This window comes from Drosophila sulfurigaster, chromosome 3 (assembly GCF_023558435.1).
Source record: "Drosophila sulfurigaster albostrigata strain 15112-1811.04 chromosome 3, ASM2355843v2, whole genome shotgun sequence".
In the NCBI taxonomy this organism is placed as follows: Eukaryota; Metazoa; Arthropoda; class Insecta; order Diptera; family Drosophilidae; genus Drosophila; species Drosophila sulfurigaster.
In genome coordinates this window covers 18,500,983-18,521,477 of record NC_084883.1, presented here as the reverse complement: position 1 = coordinate 18,521,477, position 20,495 = coordinate 18,500,983, and the positions used below count along the sequence as shown (strand labels likewise).

Genomic DNA, 20,495 nt, shown 5'->3' with positions numbered 1-20,495 from the left:
GACAACTACCAACTACCAACTGCCGACTGCTGTTGCCCCTTTGGCTACTTCATTGCGCTTACTTTGCCACAACCAGGCAAGAGAGACTGAGACTGAGACTGAGAGCAGGCTTTTGTAGTTGCTGGAAATGCTGGAAAAAAACGACTGACCCTGTGCAATTGACCATGCTGAGGCTAAGTCGCAGTCTCAGCCACAGACTGCAGTTGTTATTGTTATTGTTGTTGTTGTTCGAGTCGTCTCCGTCGTCAGATACTTTTCAACGCCAATTTTGCTCTTCAAAATGTGGCATCCTTTAGCTAGAGCTCTTGCAACTGTTGTTGCCGTGGGCGATGCATTGCAGACGCGACTTGTTGCCCCATTGTTGCTTACCCTTTTGCACAAACGATCTGAAAGAAACAACTCAACTGCGAAATACCTGCTATAAACATTATAGACATGATTTTTGTTATAGCAATTACTTAAATTACTTCGTAAACAGATTAGCAAGCATTTGGAATGTGTATTTAGATTAGAAATTAGTTAAGCTATTACTTAACTATAAACAAATTCTTAGCAAGCATTTAGAATGTTTACCGAAAAATTTGCTGCTTAAAATATTTGAATTATTTTTCTATTTGAGTGTCTAATTTTTGAAGCAATCTTCAATAATATTTTTATGTAACAACTATAGGAACATTGACTCCGAATTTCTTCTAATTTCAAAAATTTTGATATTTGGTATATAAATTGATTTTATAGTTTTTCAATTCAAGAGGTTAGAATGCAACATATCTGAATTCTGTAGCAATTTTTAATTATGTAGAGCCTATACAAATATTGTCTCCAAGTTTCACAACTCTAGCTCTTATAGTTTTAGAGATTTAGGTATTTATATTAACGGACAGACAGACAGACGGATCAACTTCGTAACTTTTCATGCTGATTAAGTATTAACTTTATATGAAGACTCCTTTTGTTCTATTGTTATACATTTGCATAGCACACTAAATAGTTATACCCTTACTACACTTTTGGTTAACGGGTATCAAAACATCCCACAAAACATTCACACACATTGAATCCAAACTGCAGACTCGACTCGAGTCGAGATTCTGAGACACGGCCTCGGCTTCAGCTTCAGCTTCAGCCTCCTCTCAGCCTCAGTCTCAGCCTCCGTTGGAGTCTCGTGCATATCTCTTGCCACTTTAACGTTAACGAGCTGTTGACTTCTTTCTGCTCGCCGACAGCTGAGTTGAGTGCAGAGGCATTCACAACTGCTGTTGTTGCTGCTCTCCTGTCTCTCTATCTTGCTCCATCTTTCACCTCCACATCTGCTCTTCTTTTATTTATTTTTTTTTGCTGTGCCTTCGTAGCATCTTCATCATTTACCGCGTCTCTGCTTTAATGTTTTGCTTCTGCATGCAAAATATCCTTTAGCTACCGCTCTCTCACTCTCGCACTCTCTCTGTCTCTCGCTTCATCACTGTCTGAGTTTGGCAGGCGTTTCAATCTAGTTAACATGCTCCCCTCAATCTCTGTCGTGCTTCGCTTTTGTGGCTCATTTGTTATGCGAGGCGCTATCAAAATGTTCTCGTAATTAAACATGAAAATATTTCCATAAACGCGTCTCAGCCGATCATCTTCAACTTACACCCAAAACAAAAATTAAAAAAAAAATAAAAACGCACATTGATTTCTTGCCTTGTTTACTAAAATTTCTGTTCAACCAAAAAAAAAATCAAAAAAAATACAATAATTAATTAAATATGCCAAACATGCCGCGCTGTTCAATTCTCAGTACAAAACAAAAAGCACAGAGAAACTCTCAGCATGTGGCGCTGTTGTCCCTCTCTCTCTCTCTCTCTTTTCTCTTTGAGTCCCAACTGATGGCAGACGTTTAAATTTACAGTTAATTGAATTATAATTGTGTGTGCCTAACCCTCCCCTGATCTGTGGCTGCCTCTCTTCAAATTGATCACGATCCATGTCGAGCAGTCAATCAATGCTCAAAAATGTATTTCCATATTTTTTGTCTATTTGCTTTGTTTATTTATGTACCGAATGGGTTCGGCCTTTAATTGGAAATGCCACTGTAGTAGGCACAAAAAAATGGGCAAGGCTCGAAAGGGGGCGAACTGTGTTATGTTATGTGTATATGTACATATGTACGTAGGAGTGGAGGCATGTCGATGACTGATATCGACAAGGCAGATAAATTATTCGATATTCGACACGAGATGCAAGCAGCAGCAGAAGAAAGCTCAAAGAACTTGCTCAATCACTCAATCCACATGTTGTACGATTTCTTTCGGCTAATTATAAAATCAGGGATTCCCTTGTATATGTGAAGAATACATAAATATAAATATCATTTAATCTCTTGAGATTATAGGCATCTCTATCCGATAAAAAATGGAAACGAAGCAAAGACTTTTAATCATTCAGCATATTTCTGTTTTAATTTAAGCGTTCATAAAATTTTCTTAAACAGAATTAATCTAAATAGCTAAAGAGAAAATACTCTAATAAGCATATAATTCAACAAATGCTAAAATGTATGAAATATTAAGAGAGTACTTTCAGGGTAGTTCTTCTATATATTAACTTTAATAATTCCCATTAAAGCAGTTCTAAAAATTTAATTTATAAACTGAAATATACCTTAAACAACTTTCATAAAGGTAAAGTCATCTGCAAACAAAGATGATTTTCAAAGTACCCCACCAAAAAAAAAAAAAGAGCAGAAAACTAATGAAGCTGTTGTCATAAAGATTAGTAAGTGCGAGTATTATGAAAATATATGTTCTGCTATTAAACTAATGTTGACACAGCGAGTGAGAGGTGTAAGTTAGATAGAGATACACAGAGTACCAAAAGAGCAGAAGAGCAGAGCTAGCCACATTATGCTAATCATTAATTAGATCTACATGCGTTATACAATTAAATGAGACTGTTTTCGGTAATAGTATTTTTTGGGTACAATTCCATAGAAGTAGAGCGACCAGAATGTTTCCCACGAGATGCAACATTGGGCCATAGAATAGAAGAGTAGCTGCTGGAAAGCACACACACACACACACACACATATAAAGTGTGTCGTGTCTCTCTCTTTTGGAGTTGCCATTACATCATTTAATGTCTTATATGACATCTGGTACGCCCATTACCTGACATTAATTGACAATGTGCGACGGCAGTAAAAAGCCCAGCACAGCCAACTTTATGGCTAATATAAAAAAGTGTCGAAAGTTGCCAAAGAGTCAACGAGACGAGACTCGAGCAAAGAACGATGACGCATAAAAGTTGCCTCAAGTTCCTTAAACCAATAGAGCAGCAAGAAGACATCAAGCAGCTGAGTGCGAGTGTACTCACATATACGTATGTGTGTGTGTGTGCGTGTGTGAGCTATGATTCGCATTGCCAAAATGTGTCTCCCTTTCTCACTCTCTCTCTCTCTCTCGCTCTTGCTGGCAAACTGCCATAAAAACTGACGCCGTTTTTGCGTAGTCTGCTTTTGGGCTTATGGAAGCAACGCAACGCAGACTGGCGACATCGCCACAACCGCTGTTAATAACTCTGCAGTCTGTTGTCTGTATTTTGTAGTCTGTCAAGGCTTAGGATCGTGCTTCTCACACCTTTGCTGCCAGCTACTTGCACGGTTCAATTGAAACGCCTCGACGGCGTCAATCTAAACAAAATCGAGCCCAAAGAAGTTGTGCCCTACGGCATCTGATGAGATGTCTGTGGAAGTGAAAGTGGTAGAGAGGAGGGGGGTGGGGTAGGGGTGAGGTGGCACCACCCGTCGCGTCAACTGTTGTGTGCATCATCATCCAACATTGAACATCCCTTGGTGCTGTTTCCGCCCAACAAATTGCTGATTGCTTTAGCTGTTGAAATGCGCTTGAAAAAATAAACCAAAACTCAAGAAAAACGCATAAATTATTTGCAGCAGTGTGCGTGGGAGTGGGGAAGGGGGGTGCGAGCAAATTAAGGTGACCATATGTGGCCGCAGGGCAGAAGCCCCCGACTGTGTGTGTGCGTGTGTGTTTGTGTGTGTATGTGCCTCATTCAAGCAAGTGAAGCAAGAAAAACAGTACATAAAATCAACAAACAGCCACGAAAAGATGCGAGAAAAAAAACAACAACAACAGCAGCAGCAAGAACAACATTTGAAATGCTATGGAATGGAATTCCTGCGCGCGTTTGCTTTCGTGTTTCAAATAAACTTCGAAATGCATAAATAGTTTACAACAATAACAAGCAGAAGCAGCAACAGAAGCAACGGCATGAAGAACAACAGGAACAAGTGCGTTGATTGCCGGCAGCCTGCACTTTCCAAAGTATAACAATGCTAAAGAAGCGTGGGCTGCCTTCTCCTCCCTCCCGTCTTTTGCTCTCGATCTCCATCAGTTGCCGCGTGCCGCGGCTATTTTAAAGAACTCTCGCATCGTCTGCCACTGCAGCCGGATGATGATGCCAAGAGTTCATTGCATTCGTGGCTGATACATCCATACACACACACACACGCCCCCTCTCCCATTTGGCTGCTCATTTAACGCATCGATGGGAGCACGTCTGGCCATTTTGCAATTGGCAATTGGCACAACTACAGTCCCAAAAAAAAAAAAAATACTCGCAATCGTCGCCATTTTGTTCTTTAGTATGCAAGATGTGCAGCATCGATATGTGCACGTTATCGATAATGAGCTCAATTATCGAGCAAATTTCAAACCAGAGTTCCTTCTCAAGAATGCAAATCTTATCGATAATTAGCGTTGTCATCGAAGAGCATAGATGGCGCTGCTAAAGTGCACTAGCGAATAAGTAAAGCTCAAGTTGCAAAGATGTTTTTCAGCGAATTCACTGCGTGTGTGTTCTAAGATATTGTGAGTTTCCTTAGTTTCTAGAATTGTTGTCATGATTTCAATTAACATATTTTTAAATGCAGCATCTGCATGACAACTGCCTTGCAGGAGACACACACACACAGCTGCTGCTGCTGCTTTCTCTAAGAGTTGCACAGAGTTTACAATGTGTACTCAAAGTAATTTCATACATAAAATTGGCGGAACCAACATCAACTTCAACTCGTCGCGTCTCGGCAGGAGTTTGGTCTGCTGAAGAACCTGCGCATAATTTTTTTGATTGACAAGCGCCCAGGCAGCAGCAACAAGAGGCAAGAGGCAATGCCATGTCTGCTGTTGTAGTTGTTGATGTTTTTGTTGTTGCTGTTGTTGTTGGTTGAGGACAACAACAAAATATGTAAAAAACATATAAAAATAGAAGCAGGCATGAAGGTAGAACTCGAAAAACCAAGTTTCCACTGGCCCATTAGCATTTCTGCCACATATGGCAGGCAAATGGAGGAACCCAATGAAACATACACAATGCAGGCAAGCAGACAGACAACGACAACAGCAACGAGAGGCCACTGCGGGCGGGCTGCAGAAAAGAAGGAGGAAGAGAGAGAGAGAGAGAGAGGGCTATAGCTGGTATATCGACTACGAGTTGGACTTGGGCTTGGTGGCAATGACAACAAGCGGACGTAGTGCGTTTTTTATACGACTTTTTCGTAGGCGTAACATGTGTGGCATAAACAAAGCCCAAAAAGACACCAGATACCAGATACTAGATACTTGAGACTCTCGCACGCCAATGCCAAATACACACACACGGACACACACACACAAACAGGAAGGCGTGAAACTGTTGATAGCACTAGTCACTAGTCTATTGCACTTTTTTCTTTATGGGCTGCAATAAAAATATTTACGATGCCATAGCGCCAAATATGTAAGAGCCAATTCTAACGGGCAGCTGGCCATAAAGCAGAGCCAAGTCAACAAAATGATACAGTCTGTAAATTGGTGGAACACTGAAACAATTTACGAGTTTGGCTTTTTCAAATTACTATTTCGATCGTTTGTTCTTTTACTCTTTTTTTGTTTCTCTCAAATATGAATATTCTTAACGAGTTCTAGACGCAAGTCACATTTATGCTGGTAAGAGAATAAACTAGGAAATACAATATTTTGAGTGCCAGCGTTGTTAAAAATGTCATAATATTTACAGATTTTCGTTTTAAGGAAATTACGAGGATGAAGCTATTGGAGTAACAAATGTTTCGAGTGTAAACATTTATTTGAAAACGAATTTCAGATTTTAAAGAAACTTACCTTCAACAAATAATGATGTTCCCCTTATATGAATAAACCTTTACATTTCGAGCTAAGAAACATTTCGAGTAACACACGAAAAACACTCATAAGTGATAACAGAAAGCAGTGAAGCTTATCAGAGAACAACCCACGACTGACTTGACCTGTGAGCTCTTTAGTTCAGTTCTCTCCAAAATGCGGGTCTCTTTATGAGGTTAGTAAATTTCGAGCATTTCGTATTTAAAAGTGACAGTTGTGTGATATGGACACAGGCGAATACAAAGTTCAGTCTTGACGGCCGTCTGGCCATCAGTTTGGATTCAGATGCTTATGCTTATGGTTGATCGTCGATGGCTTGTCAAGCACTTTCCCCAATTGAAAAATGCTCTACAACAAGCTTCGACGGCGGCATTTTCACTTTGATTTCGTTGCGGGGGAAACCGACAAGCGATAAGCGAACGATTTATTTATGATTTTTTGGTTCGATTTGTGGCTTTGGGCTGCTGCTTTCATAAATTTAAATTTCGGTTTTTTATTTTTCTGGTATTGTGGATTGCGGTGTGGCCCTCGTTTCAATTAAGCAATTGTTATAAATTGTTTCGATTTTTCTGTTTTGTTTTGTGGCACAGAACAGACCATATCGAATACACTTGATATTGAGTGATATATGGACGTGTGCTGTGAGTTCTTATCGATAAGATTGCCCGGTCAGAAGCTCTGGCTAGCACCTCCACTTCCCCTCTCTTCTGTGTCCATTGTTTTTTTCTGACTGGCTAAGAAATTAGTCAAACTTGAAGCGCATGCATGCAAATTATTGTTATGGGCAATTTGGCCATTAGTCACAGCGCCATAAATTATAAACGAGATGCCTCATTGAAATTCCCCTCTAGCCAGCGTCCACAAAAGCCAACAAAATAGTCAAGTGGCTAAGAGAGAGAGAAGGCGAGAAAACGAAGAAGAGAAGCGCCTCGGAACATCGACAATTTATTTATGTTATATGTTTTGGGGAGTAAAATAATTTGTGGTATTTGGTAATTTGTGAGCAGGCATTGGAATTGGTTATGCATTTGGATTAGCTAATGTTTATAGCACTTCGAGCGCATTAAATTATTGACAAAATGTTTAAAATTTATTTGAGAAACGAAGTTCGCTTCGCACAGAATACTGAAAGCATTTGAAACTCGACACGAAATTTACGCAACTAATTGATTTTGATATTTATTTAAGATTTTGAGCAACAGAAAAAAAACAAAAAGAAAACATACACAGGCAAAGCCAAGAAAAACAAATGCTGCAGCAGAAGCTGAAGCAAAGGCAACGGCAACAAAAACAACAGGAATGCCATTAAAAGCCATTAACTGAAAACTTAAACGCATGCCAGAGACAGCAGCCAAGAGGGGTGAGCAGCCAGTGGGGTAGAGGGGGAGGGGTTGTGTGTGTGGGGAAGGGGGGGAGCCGCGTGTTTATCGCTCGGCGTCGAGTCGCACGCATGCCAACAAATAAACCACGCTAGAAATCCCATTAAATACAAGAAAATAATACAAGGCAAAGCCAAAAGAAGCAACAACAACAACAATGAAAACGAAATAACAATAACAACAAGAAGAAGGCAGTCTAACAAACATATACATACATATATAAAAATCAATGCCAGGAAGCCACCCACCCAGCAAACCAAGCGAACAACGCAGCCCGCGGGGCGTATGCGTAATATTACAGCACTGAAAGCAAATGATGCCAGCACACACACTAACACACACATACACAGATATCGAACAATGTGTGTGTGATAGTCAGCTTATTTTTACAGAAAAGCGGCGACAAATTTATGGCATTGAAATACAAACCAGACATCGAGACGTCAAAAATTCCTTCTTTAGCTAACAAAACAACATCATCACAAATGATGCCAACAAATAAACCACGCTAGAAATCCCATTAAATACAAGAAAATAATACAAGGCAAAGCCAAAAGAAGCAACAACAACAATGAAAACGAAATAACAATAACAACTATTTTTCGTTTTCGTTTTTGGCTAAACTCAAAGTCAAGCTGCAGAATTCTTTTGTTTTTGGCTTCTACTACTATTAGTTGATCAAATAAATAAAGCGCCTTTGACCACTAAAAAGTCAAATTTATGAGCAGCAAGAAAGTTTTGTTTGTTTGCATTTTGCATGCAAATGCACAAATTAAATGTTTTTGTATCCCCAACAACAATGTTGCTGGCAACAATGTTGCCAAAGTCGTTTATTTCATTTAGCTGAAAATGAACCATAAATTAAGTAAAATATCCAAGCAATTAATGCGACAATGCAAGCGAAAACAAATATGTTAAACGAAGCGCAAACAAAGGAAGAGAAAAAAAATCGTAGATTTGATCGACAAAAACAAGTTGTGAAGTGAAGCAAAAGTCTGTACCTAAAACAAGCAATTAAGCACACAGGAGCAGGACAAATATACTTAGCTGTGATAACTCTCTCCCTCTCGCTGTCTCACTCTCTCTCTCCTCACTGACAGACCATTAATTATCCATGTCAGCGACATTTTGTCACATAGACAAGCAGGAAAGAAGATGATGACATGAACATCCTCGCATCGCATTTATGTGAACATGTTGCAGATGTATTTCACTTAATTTCCACACACACACACACACACAGAGACAGACATTAATTAATACGTGTGCAGAACACGTGTGGCACTAAAAATTGTTTTGCGCCCCGTTCGGGGAATCTCCCATGTTTTGTCGCCGTCGTTCATCTTGTGGCATGCAACGCACATTTGACCACAGGTCGTTTGTTTCACGCATTCAAAGTGCCATAAAAAATTGTGTTTATGGCCGGAATTCTTAAGACAGTCTCACATAAAAGAAGCAGCAGCAGCAGCAATTCCTCTTTTTCTATGTCAATGTCAAGACGCAATCGAATGTTGCCACTTTAATTGCCATAAAACACACACACACAAACACACAACGTTGCAACGCTGCAATTACAATTACAATTCTATGAAAATTTAATGGTTCACCGCGCAATGCATTTACGACACAGTTATGACATCTAAAATGAAAAAACAAAATACAAATAAAAAAATATATTGTTAGAAGGCGACGACGAACACACAGGCAAACAAATTAACCATAAAACGCAGTCGATTATTAAAGGCCATAAATGTAAATCATGCAAGAATACAAAATGCTCTTCAAAATGGCAATAAACATTTTGTGGCTGTTGAAAATATAATAATCATAATAATAAAAACAAATGTATATATACAATATATTTTATACGCTGGATTCTAAATAATAAATAAGGCCAAATTGGTCGTCAGAAAGTCGTTAAAAAATAAATATACAAATCAGTGAGGGAAATAAACAATAATAAATTTCACAATATTTATTTATAATTTTGATATTAATCGAATTGTTGTTGTTGCTGTTGCACGTTGAGTCGTAAAAACTCGGCAATAATTTCTATTCACTTCCACATCACTCGTTGTTGTTGTTGCCTTCCTTCCACTCAACAGGCCATCAAATTTATGTGTTTATTTTGACACTTTTGTAATTTACGACCTTTCAACTCTCACCTCTTGGCTGGCAACTCAAATTTCTATGAAGACTGGCAAAGGCAATTCCTTTTTAATTGTTTTTCCTGTGTCCCGGAAAAGTATGCTAAGCTGAAAATATGGGGAACGGAGTGAAATGTATTTGACAAAAGACACATCCGGAAACACAGGCCAACTGTCAAAATAAAAACGCCTGCTCATCCAGCAAAAATGTCGCAGCAAATGAAAAATAAATCTGCACAGGGAGAATGAAGGACACCCACATGTTTTGCCTTTTTAGCGACACTTGACACTCTTTTGTATTTAGTCACCATCACCATCGTCATCCATCGCCATCCCTTTGCCACATCTAGGAGCAGCAACCCTCCAGCACCACATCCTTAAACGTTGCAGCTGCACTCGTTTCGTTATTAGCAAAATTTACCAAGGCAACTCTCGGCGCTAAAGCAAAGGCAACGACAACGACGACAAAGTCAAGGAAATCGGAAATTTAATTTTATTTTCATGTTTCGTCCTGCATTCGTCAGCAACCCCCGCCAAGCTTGCCCAAAAACGAAAACGAATACGAAAAAAAGAGAAACACTCAACGCCTGTCACTTTGTCCTTTTTTCTGCGGTGTCATTTAGCCCTCGGAACGAAGAGAACAGAGAACAGTTTTGTGCAAAAAATTTAATAATAGAAAACACTCTCGGAACTCGAAAAGTGGAACGACAACTCGGCTGAAATCAACCCCCAAGGGAAGCTTCTTCACCATAAGGGTAAAAAACCAAAAAAAAGAAACACCGAAAACGAAAACAAGTATTTCTGTCGCATTTGTTGTTATTATTATTTATGTTGCAAAATCGTTCAGCATTTGTCGGTTTCCTTAACCCACTTCAGCATTATCTGCTGTTTTTTGGCGTATAATTTATGCATTTGCCTCATTACATAATTCATCACAACAAAGCCAAAGCCTCAAATGCGATCCCCAGAGAGATAGACAGAGAGAGAGCGAAGAGAACAGAAAAGAGAACTGCAATCATCATAATCAGGCAGAGTCAAAGCTCAATGGGCTTTATGCCCAAGCAGACGATTTGCCAAAGAGAAAGAGTGAGAGAGAGACATAGAAAAAGAACGGACAATCCTTCTGTCCACTTAATTAAAATTTAATTGTAAAGCGCACAAGAACAACAGAAACAACAAAACAGCAAAACAGCAAAAGCAACAACTATATGGATGCCAAAGAGCATTTAATGATAGCCAGCGTTGCAGTTCTGCAACGCAGCCGTCGGGGGGCGCCACATGCACATACAATTTGCATGCACATCGCACAAAGCAACAAAAGCGACAACAACACACACAAAAACATCAAAGCGAAATGCAAAAAGGGCTGCAGGGCTGTGCAACGCACAAGGGACGCGGGGCACTCGAAACTGCAAAAAACTCAACAACAGCAGCAGCAGCAACAACAACAATAACAGCAGCAACAAAATACAAAAATGTTGCTCCTAAGCAAAACTGAAAAGTAGCAAAAGTGTATCCTGGCTGGCGCCCTCTAGCGGACTCATTCGCGACAAAAATGCGCATTTAAATGTCAATGATTTTAATGGGCGGACGCGTAAAAATCTTGAGCCAGTTTTGTTTATTACGTTGACGTTGACGTTGCCCGTTGTCAAAGCTGCAATTGAAGCGCCTCACCCGCCGCCCTCTGCAACCTCGCCCACAAACTGACGAACTGACGCCCCACAGGACTCGCAATGCCAGCTGTGGCTGTTGCTCACTGTATTTGCTTCTCCGGCTGCGTTTTGTAAGGTCATGGAACTTGTCTGCATTGACTTTGCGGCCTGCCAGCATGGACAACGGGGGCGAAGAGGCAGCGGGAGCACAGGTCGACTGCCGGGAAAAAGTTTTTCATTTTTCATTGCCCCGCTTGACTCGTCGTTGACGTCGCTGCCGTTGTCGGTGTTGTTGTTGTTGTTGGTTGGCAGCAAGTCGACAAACTGTTTTCATTTTGCGCCGCTACGCGCTTTTTGATGCCGCCGACAGTTTGCTTCCTCCCTCGCCCTGCTTCACCTTTCCATCCCCCTCTCGCTGGCTGCAGTTGCTCCTGCTACCCTTTTGTTCCTTTGGTTGCGAGTTTTTCAATTGATTTTCGCGGTTTTGCTGCTGCTGCTGCCGCTGCTGCTGCAGTACAGCCAAGGCCAACTCTACGTCATTTTTTTTCATCTGTTCATCTCGTCTCCTACTTTTTTTGGGGGGACTGTTGCACCTAGCTACGTGTGTTTACCTGTACTCCGTGTTGTTGGTGCTGCTTCAACGCTTCTTTGTGTGCAGCGAGCCATAGAAAAGTTTAAGTGCTCTGTGGTTTGCAAGTTTTTTGCATTCCTCCTCCTTAATCGGGCATTCAGTCAGCTCTTTTCACTGACGTTTTGATTGATTGCCGCCATTGAAGCGCACGATAACTTATCGATTAACAAGACTGCAACAGCAGACTCTAGTCGATTGTCAGCTCTAATTGCTCATCGAGCATTTTCTTTTATCGAGCAATTACCATGTTTGAACTAGCTCTTTTAAGCAAGTTATTCGCATTTGTTTGTCTGATAAAACTGATCGCGATAATTATCAGCAACACTTGCATATTTAGGCAGGCATCAACTGTACATCTTAAGCTACCAGACAACATTTCCGTCTCTCTGTCTGTCTCGCTCTGTCTCTTCGTTAGTCTGCTCTTGCTTTACGACTTGTTTTCGCTGCCTTTTGCCTTGTTTGTTTAATTAAAACAGTCAAGCTGTAGTTGTCGCTTCTCTGGCTGCCTGGCTGCCAACTTTGGTCACAGCTTCCGCCGTCTGCAATGCTGCAAGAGATGCTGCTCGGGTTAGTTTTGCTTGGCCTGCAATGGCCTCTTTAGTGCATTGAAGCGCAGCCATTCACCAATGTCTTCAACTTTGCTTTAGCACGCACACCTCGCCACGCACACGCATACACAACGCATCGCATCGCATCGTATCATGTAGCATCCCATCCAGTCCAGCAATCGCGTCGCAACGATCTCTACAAACCGATCTCTCCCCACACTTGGCCAAGTCAAGTCTTGGGTAAACATGCCGCGGTCCGGACTCCGGAGGTTCGAGAGCTTGTGCAAACATCGTTGAGACTTGTTGGCAGCGTGATTTTGTATAAATTCTAGACTCAATTTCTTTTGTCGACTGACTCGCTCTCTGCATGATTTGCAAAATGAATCCCGCCAACTTGACTCACGATTACTCCTCCAGAGTCTCGAGTCTTGAGTCTTGAGTCTCGGGGTCTCGAATTGAGCTTGGGACTTAGTTTTGCCGTTTGCCGGCTGGTGGCTGGTAGTAATAATTTGTTACTTGTAACGAGCTGCTTCGACCTGCACGCTTGTTAACAATTAAATAAACAATATGAGTCGCATTTTTAGACGAGAGAAACAACAAATCACTAAATAAACATGCCATATGTCCGTATGCCAGACAAACGCAATGAGACTGCCGGAAAGACGGACGAATGGTGATCGGGGCCAAGACAAACACAAACACACACACACACGCACACATAGAAATACAAACACACATATATTTATAATTTGCTACCACTTTCCATGGACCTCGGACTGGACGACGACGACCACTTGAGACATTTTTTTTGTTTTTGTTTTTCTCTCTCCTTCTTGCCAGTCGCTAGCTCTGTCTCTGTCTATTAAAAGCAATATTTATGCATTTTCTCGATAGCTGAGAAAGAGGCACGTTTGCTATTATTTCCAAGCCATTTCCCATGAACACATGTGCGAGCAGAAGTTGAAGTTGCTGCGAGCACTTATTAGTTGGCTAAGGTTCGTAAGCAATAATACTAGTAGTTGGGTGAACCACAGCCAATATTCCATACCCAATACCAATAGCAATCCTAATGTATGCCTTCTATGCCACTCGATAACAGTATCGAGTAGCAGCAGCAGCAGCCATAATAAGGGCGTGTTGTTGTTGTTTTTAGGCCATCCCATCACAAGTGTTTTTCTACCTTACATACATATAGATATCGACACTTGTAAGAGTGTGTATGTGTGTGTGTAGATGCACATATGTGGACATGACTACGCTTTTGTCCATCCTGCATTTCTCATCAGACTTCTCATCCATTTTGGTCACGTTTTCTATTTAATTGTGAAAGTACAAACACCCATACATGTGAACATAAAAATGCTCACATGTTAGTTTTATAATTACACAGACATACGAAGTGCTGAAATAAAATCATTCAGAATGGTTGTTGTTTCGTTCAAAGCTTAAATCACGCGCTTCGTTCATTTTGTACATAGTTCCTCGAGTATCCTAGTTTTGTTCATTTAGTTCATTGACTAATTTATCGCGCTATCGATTACATGCGATCTCTGCAAATAGACGTTAGAGACTGTAATCGATAGCTAGGCAAACGCATTGCATTATTCCCACGCACATATCTCGATATTGAATTTCAACGTTTATTTGTTGTGAAGGGGGCGAGCTTACAACAATAAAAACAACAACAACTACAGTACTTGGCATTTGCCCATTTTGGCAGCGTTATTTACTTAATTATTTTCAAGTGCTTGGCAAACAATTTTAACACGAAAAATGTTTCAGGCAGGCAGCAACAACAACAACAACAACAGAAGCCGCGCCATCAGCCCCCAAAAAACAAAACCTCTTCAGCGACACGACTAAAGTTTCGTGACTGGGGGTTGATGTGTCGCACAAATGTTATTAATTAAAATGTCATTCATTTAAAAAGTAAAGCAACAAAGGACTCTAGTGCAGCAGCAGCAGCAACGTCGTAGACAAGGAAAGCAAACTAACTACGCAGACTCTTTTTGCAGCTGGCGTTGACAGTTTTGCTTCGTTGCTTTTAAGACTTTTGCGACACGAAATTCGCTTCATGTTCTCTGGTATTTTGTGGACCACACGCAGCTGCTGTCGATGCTGCTGCTGCTGCAGGAGCTGCCACAAAAGCCACAAATATGTATGTCATTTGACACTTGCTACTTGTAATATGTAAGAGTCAATGCAATGTACATACATACTATGTACATATGTAAGAATTTAAACGCCCTTCACTTTTGGCTCCCACTTGACGCCACGCCCAGCTTGACCAGCTGTCAATTTTCGCCTGAGTTCTCACAGCATTTTTGCTCTGAGGCTCTGACCACGGAATGCTTGATGATATTGACATCGATATCGCCACAAAGCTGACACAGTTTCCAAAGATGTCTGACGTCAGGTGGCAACGCTGGTCACGCCACGGTGAACGCTTGCCTCAAACTCCCTGCAATCGGACGTCTTCGGTGCCGTCAAGTGAGCAATTGTCTTGAATTAATTTCTGCTTCATCACACGCCCCATAAGCAAACACACTCACACACACACAACTGCCCCTTTTTTCCATTGGGCCCTTCGGTGGTCTGCCCTGGTGCTGAGCAAACACTTTGATCAAGCCCATCAAGCAGCTTCCACCAGCAGACGCCGTCAAATTTAATAAAAATCACTGATTTTGATTGATGTGCTCTCGGCTATTGCCCACCGTTCATTGCCCATTGCCCATCGCCCAGTCAGCAAATATTGGCGGAAGGGTAGAGACATGTGACACTTCGATGTCGCCCAAGTGTCGCTCCAATTGAAACAAATGAAGCGCATGAAACAGGAAAGAGCAGTTGCAACTTGTCGACACCCCATCAACTACACTTACAGCTCAGCTTTACCAACGAGACAGTTTTTCATTTCTCAAATTTTGTTGAATTCAGTTCAATTTTAACACTGCTTAGACTAAGATCTATTATTCTTTTTTCCTGCTCCCAATGTAATCGTCTTTTTCTGCTCTCTCTTTGCAGTTAGGCCACGCCGATTGTCAAGCGTTGACAATTTGACGCTGAAATCCTTGGACACAATTCGCTCTTCTCTTAGCGCCAATCGCGAGAGAAGCGTGCGAGTTACAAAGGAAGAGCGAAAGAGAGCGAGAGCGCCAGCTAGAGAGCGCAATACAACTCTGAGTTCAAAGCTCAACACACACATACAAAAGCTAACGGCTACGCACAAAATGCAACACAAAATGAATCTGGCAACGCTGCTGGCGCTGTTGCTGCTACTGGCCAGCAGAAGGAGCTCAGTGCTGGCGGATAGCCCACAGCATATGGGCGGCGGCGGCATGGGTATGGGAATGGGCATGGGCATGGGATCACACTCAATGGAGGTGAGTCCAGCGCCTGGCTATGGAGTGCCCGCCATACCCAAAGATCCCAACTCACGTTGCGAAGAAATCACGATACCCATGTGCCGGGGAATTGGCTACAACATGACATCGTTTCCCAACGAAATGAATCACGAGACACAGGACGAGGCGGGCCTGGAGGTGCATCAGTTCTGGCCGCTGGTCGAGATCAAATGCTCGCCGGACTTGAAGTTCTTCCTCTGCAGCATGTATACGCCTATTTGTCTGGAGGACTATCACAAGCCGCTGCCTGTCTGCCGCAGTGTCTGCGAACGTGCTCGCTCAGGCTGTGCACCGATCATGCAGCAGTATAGCTTCGAGTGGCCCGAACGCATGGCTTGCGAGCACTTGCCGCTGCATGGGGATACCGACAATCTGTGCATGGAACAACCTTCGTATACCGAGAGTAGCGGTACCAGCAGCGGTGGCGGCAGTGGTAGCAGTTCTGGCTCTGGTTCTGGTTCAGGAGGAAAGCGCAAGCAAGGTGGCGCCAGTGGCTCTGGTGGCTCCTCATCGACAGCCAACAAGTGCAAGGGCAAGAATTCAAAAAACTGCCAAAATCCCCTAGGAGAAAGGGCAAACGGAAAGGAGTGCACATGCTCATGCCGATCGCCGCTCATCGTCCTGGGGAAGGAGCAGCTAATGCAGCAGTCCCCAATGCTGCACCATCACTGGTACATGAATCTGACTGTCCAAAGGATCGCAAACGTGCCAAACTGCGCCATACCGTGCAAGGGACCGTTCTTCACAAACGACGAAAAGGACTTCGCCGGCCTGTGGATCGCCCTGTGGTCGGGTCTATGCTTCTGCAGCACCCTCATGACCCTAACCACATTCATCATCGACACCGAAAGGTTTAAGTATCCCGAGCGACCCATTGTCTTCCTTTCCGCCTGCTATTTCATGGTTGCCGTTGGCTACTTGTCACGGAACTTCCTGCAAAACGAGGAGATCGCCTGCGATGGACGTTTGCTGCGTGAGAGCTCAACGGGACCGCATTCATGTACTTTGGTCTTTTTGCTCACCTACTTCTTTGGCATGGCCTCATCCATCTGGTGGGTTATACTCAGCTTCACCTGGTTCCTGGCCGCAGGCTTGAAGTGGGGCAACGAAGCCATCACGAAGCATTCGCAGTACTTCCATCTTGCCGCATGGCTTATTCCGACGGTGCAATCGGTTGCAGTCCTGCTGCTGTCTGCCGTCGATGGCGATCCCATTTTGGGCATCTGCTATGTGGGTAATCTCAATCCGGATCATCTAAAGACCTTCGTACTAGCACCGCTCTTTGTTTACCTCGTCATTGGAACCACCTTCCTCATGGCTGGCTTTGTGTCGCTCTTCCGCATCCGTTCGGTCATCAAGCAACAAGGTGGCGTTGGAGCCGGCGTCAAGGCCGACAAGTTGGAGAAGCTCATGATACGCATTGGCATCTTCTCCGTGCTCTACACAGTGCCAGCCACAATTGTCATTGGCTGCTATCTCTACGAGGCCGCCTACTTTGAGGACTGGATCAAGGCACTCGCTTGTCCCTGCGCTCAGGTCAAGGGACCGGGCAAAAAGCCGCTGTACTCGGTGCTCATGCTCAAGTATTTCATGGCACTAGCCGTGGGCATTACCTCGGGCGTCTGGATCTGGTCCGGCAAGACGCTAGAGAGCTGGCGTCGCTTCTGGCGGCGACTCTTCGGTGCGCCCGATCGCACTGGTGCCAATCAGGCGTTGATTAAGCAAAGGCCGCCAATACCGCATCCATATGCGGGCTCGGGAATGGGCATGCCCGTGGGATCGGCAGCGGGATCGCTGTTGGCCACGCCCTACACACAAGCGGGCGGTGCTTCGGTGGCATCGACCAGCCACCACCATTTGCACCACCACGTTCTCAAGCAGCCGGCGGCCAGTCATGTATGACATGGAGAGTCGGGAGGAGCATCAACCATGGGTGGCGGCAGCGTGCTGGGTGGTCACGGCACACTGATGAGCACGGCGGGCATGAGCAATAGTACGGTCGGTGGCGGCGGTATGTCTGGCATGGGAGCTCCTCCTGGCAGCTTGTTACAACAGGGCGGTGTTGGCGCCAATGGCGGTGCACCCGGTAATGTTTACGGCAATGTCAATGGTGGCGGTGTTGGCGGTGTTGGGGGTGTTGGTGGCGCCGGCGTTGGCGGTGGGCAAAGCACAGCGCCCGGTTCGGTTATCGATTCGCGAGCTGTATCCGTGGTGGTTACTCTGCCCGGCGGGCCGGGCTCCCAACATCCGGGGCAGGCGTTGAGCGACTATGGTCCCATATAGTTAATGGTACGCCCGGACACCGCGCACTGGGTCTCAACGAGTAGCTTCAGCCAGCTGTAAGAGCGCAGTTGTCAGCTCCAGCACCTGAACGAAGTCTCATTCTACTCTAAACATCTCTTGATCTCTATCTCTGTCTCATTTCTCTGTGCTGCACTATTAGCTATTTCTTTTTCAGAGGTTTGAAAAGCAAAGCCATATTAATTTTTTGTAGCCGTAGTTTGTTTACAGAGTTTGAACTATTTGCGTAACATTCTAGTCGAAAAAATAAACAAAAAGCCTTTGAAAAATGTTAAAGCGCTCAGAAGAACGAATAAGAGAAAGAGACCGAGAGAGAGAGAGCGAGAAAGTTGAAGCGCAAGTTACCGTTAGCCAGGCGCGTTTGTTCTGCAGCCTCCCCCATTTAAAGCATCTGTTCTTTTTTGGTTCTTTCCATTAGTTTCTTCAACGAAATAGACTGAGAAAACAAAATGATAAGTAAATACAATACACATAACAAATAGAAATCGCGAAGAAGAGAACAACAAAAGAGAGCTAAAGCGAAAGAATAAACTCTGCCCACACTGCCAAGTCAGAGCCACGAGCCATATTTCGAAATTACAAGTAACTTTTAATCAAACTACCTAAACTATTAACCTTAAACCTAAACCTAAAGCTATACCTAAACCTTAAACATAGAGAAAACAAAAAACAAAACACATATTTCGAATTCGCATTCGCATAGAAAACTACGATTAGTAAGGGTTGTCGCAGTATCAGAATGAGAGAGCGCACAGTGTTGCAAGGAAACCATTTGTAAATTATTTAATCTAACTTAAGGCATTATCCAGCACTATTTTTTGTACATATTTTCAAATTGCTCTTAGTTTGTAAACGACTTTTTTTATAACTTACAATCCTAAACTAAACTAAAAACGTAAACTAAACTAAACGAAAACAAAAACAAAATAGAAATATGAGGACATCAAACGTAATTTGCATTTTAGCGTCACAGGCAGCGCTGCATTTAAGCTCAAAAATTGAATTTAATTTTTACAAAAATTCCCTAAAAACACAACAAAAAAAAAACAAATGAAAAAATATAATATACGAAAAGTGTATGGAAGAAGATTTTGCCAAGTTCAGCTGCAGCCAAACGCAGGGCATTTTTTGCATTTATAAAGCAAAGGAAAATTGTATAAAGTAAACATTTATATAATAGTATTAAATAAATGTAATGTTAGTTGTAAACGGAAATCCCCAAAAAAACGAAAAAATATCTTTCAAGCATTAAAAACTATTGTATTTTTATTTAATATTTGCATATATTTATATATATTAATATATAAATATGATGATGTAAGGAAAAGCGACAATTTAACTGTTGGCATTTTAAAACCCGCATCACATACGAAAGAAAACAAAAACAAAGCAAAACAATTATATAATAAATTATATAATATAGCGTAGAAACTATGTGTGTAATGTTTTAGCAACTATAACTATTTCTATAAACAAAAACAAAAAAAAAAAAACGAAAACATGAAAAGTTGTAATAAAAATTATTTAAAAAAACACAAATTTATCTTATGAGTTCTTCATTTCTGTATTATTTCTTTATTTCATTTTAAACGTAAGTTTATTATTTCAGCGTATTTCAACTTTTAATAAGGATGTTTGCATGCTTGCTTTATTTATAATTCTGTTTAAATTTGTTTAACTTTTAGCATTTACACGAGAACCCTCAACACTTATACGTATCATAAAAACGAAGCTCTCCAAGTTAAGCGAACAAAAGAACAAACGATAAGCAAAAAAACCAAAAAGTAAACATTAATTAGCAAATTTCTCTAAATGACGTACAATGTTTAATATACATACATATAATGAAAAGTAAAACAATAACAAATTACCAAATACGAAATACGAAAATACAAGATACGCGTACTATTCGATGTTGTTAATAAGCTTAATGAACAAATAAAAAAAAAATAAACATAAAGAATATTGCTAGCCAGTAGCATTTAGTTTGCGAGGAATTTGTGCGAAATCTTTAAAGAATTTCTCACATTTCGGCGTTTTACATTTTAGTTTTGGGCGTAAATAGTAAACGCTTTTATCAAGAAAGTAAAATTAATAAATCATTATAAAGTAAAATATACTTATTAAAGGCTAAAGAGTGTAACGAATATACGTAAATGACAACCAGTCAAAAGGCAAATGTAAAAACAAAAAACAAAAAAAAAAAAAACAGAAAAATGGAAATGAATATTCTTGAGCAATTTTACGTTGATTTTGTGTG

The 20,495-nt window shown here is 41.8% G+C and overlaps 2 protein-coding genes across 2 annotated transcripts; both read left to right on the top strand.

The window, feature by feature from the left end:
• The first annotated feature begins 7,496 nt into the window (after positions 1 to 7,496).
• LOC133845753 (frizzled-2) lies at positions 7,497 to 17,836 on the top strand. The gene is made up of 2 exons (XM_062280313.1): positions 7,497 to 7,536; positions 15,555 to 17,836. Exons 1-2 carry the CDS (start codon positions 7,512 to 7,514, stop codon positions 17,834 to 17,836), a joined length of 2,307 nt encoding a protein of 768 aa, XP_062136297.1. The 5' UTR covers positions 7,497 to 7,511.
• Positions 17,837 to 17,863: 27 nt separating this feature from the next.
• On the top strand, positions 17,864 to 20,452 carry LOC133845757 (uncharacterized). Its single transcript, XM_062280316.1, has one exon. It carries the CDS (start codon positions 17,864 to 17,866, stop codon positions 18,215 to 18,217), a length of 354 nt encoding a protein of 117 aa, XP_062136300.1. The 3' UTR covers positions 18,218 to 20,452.
• The last annotated feature ends 43 nt before the right edge of the window (positions 20,453 to 20,495 follow it).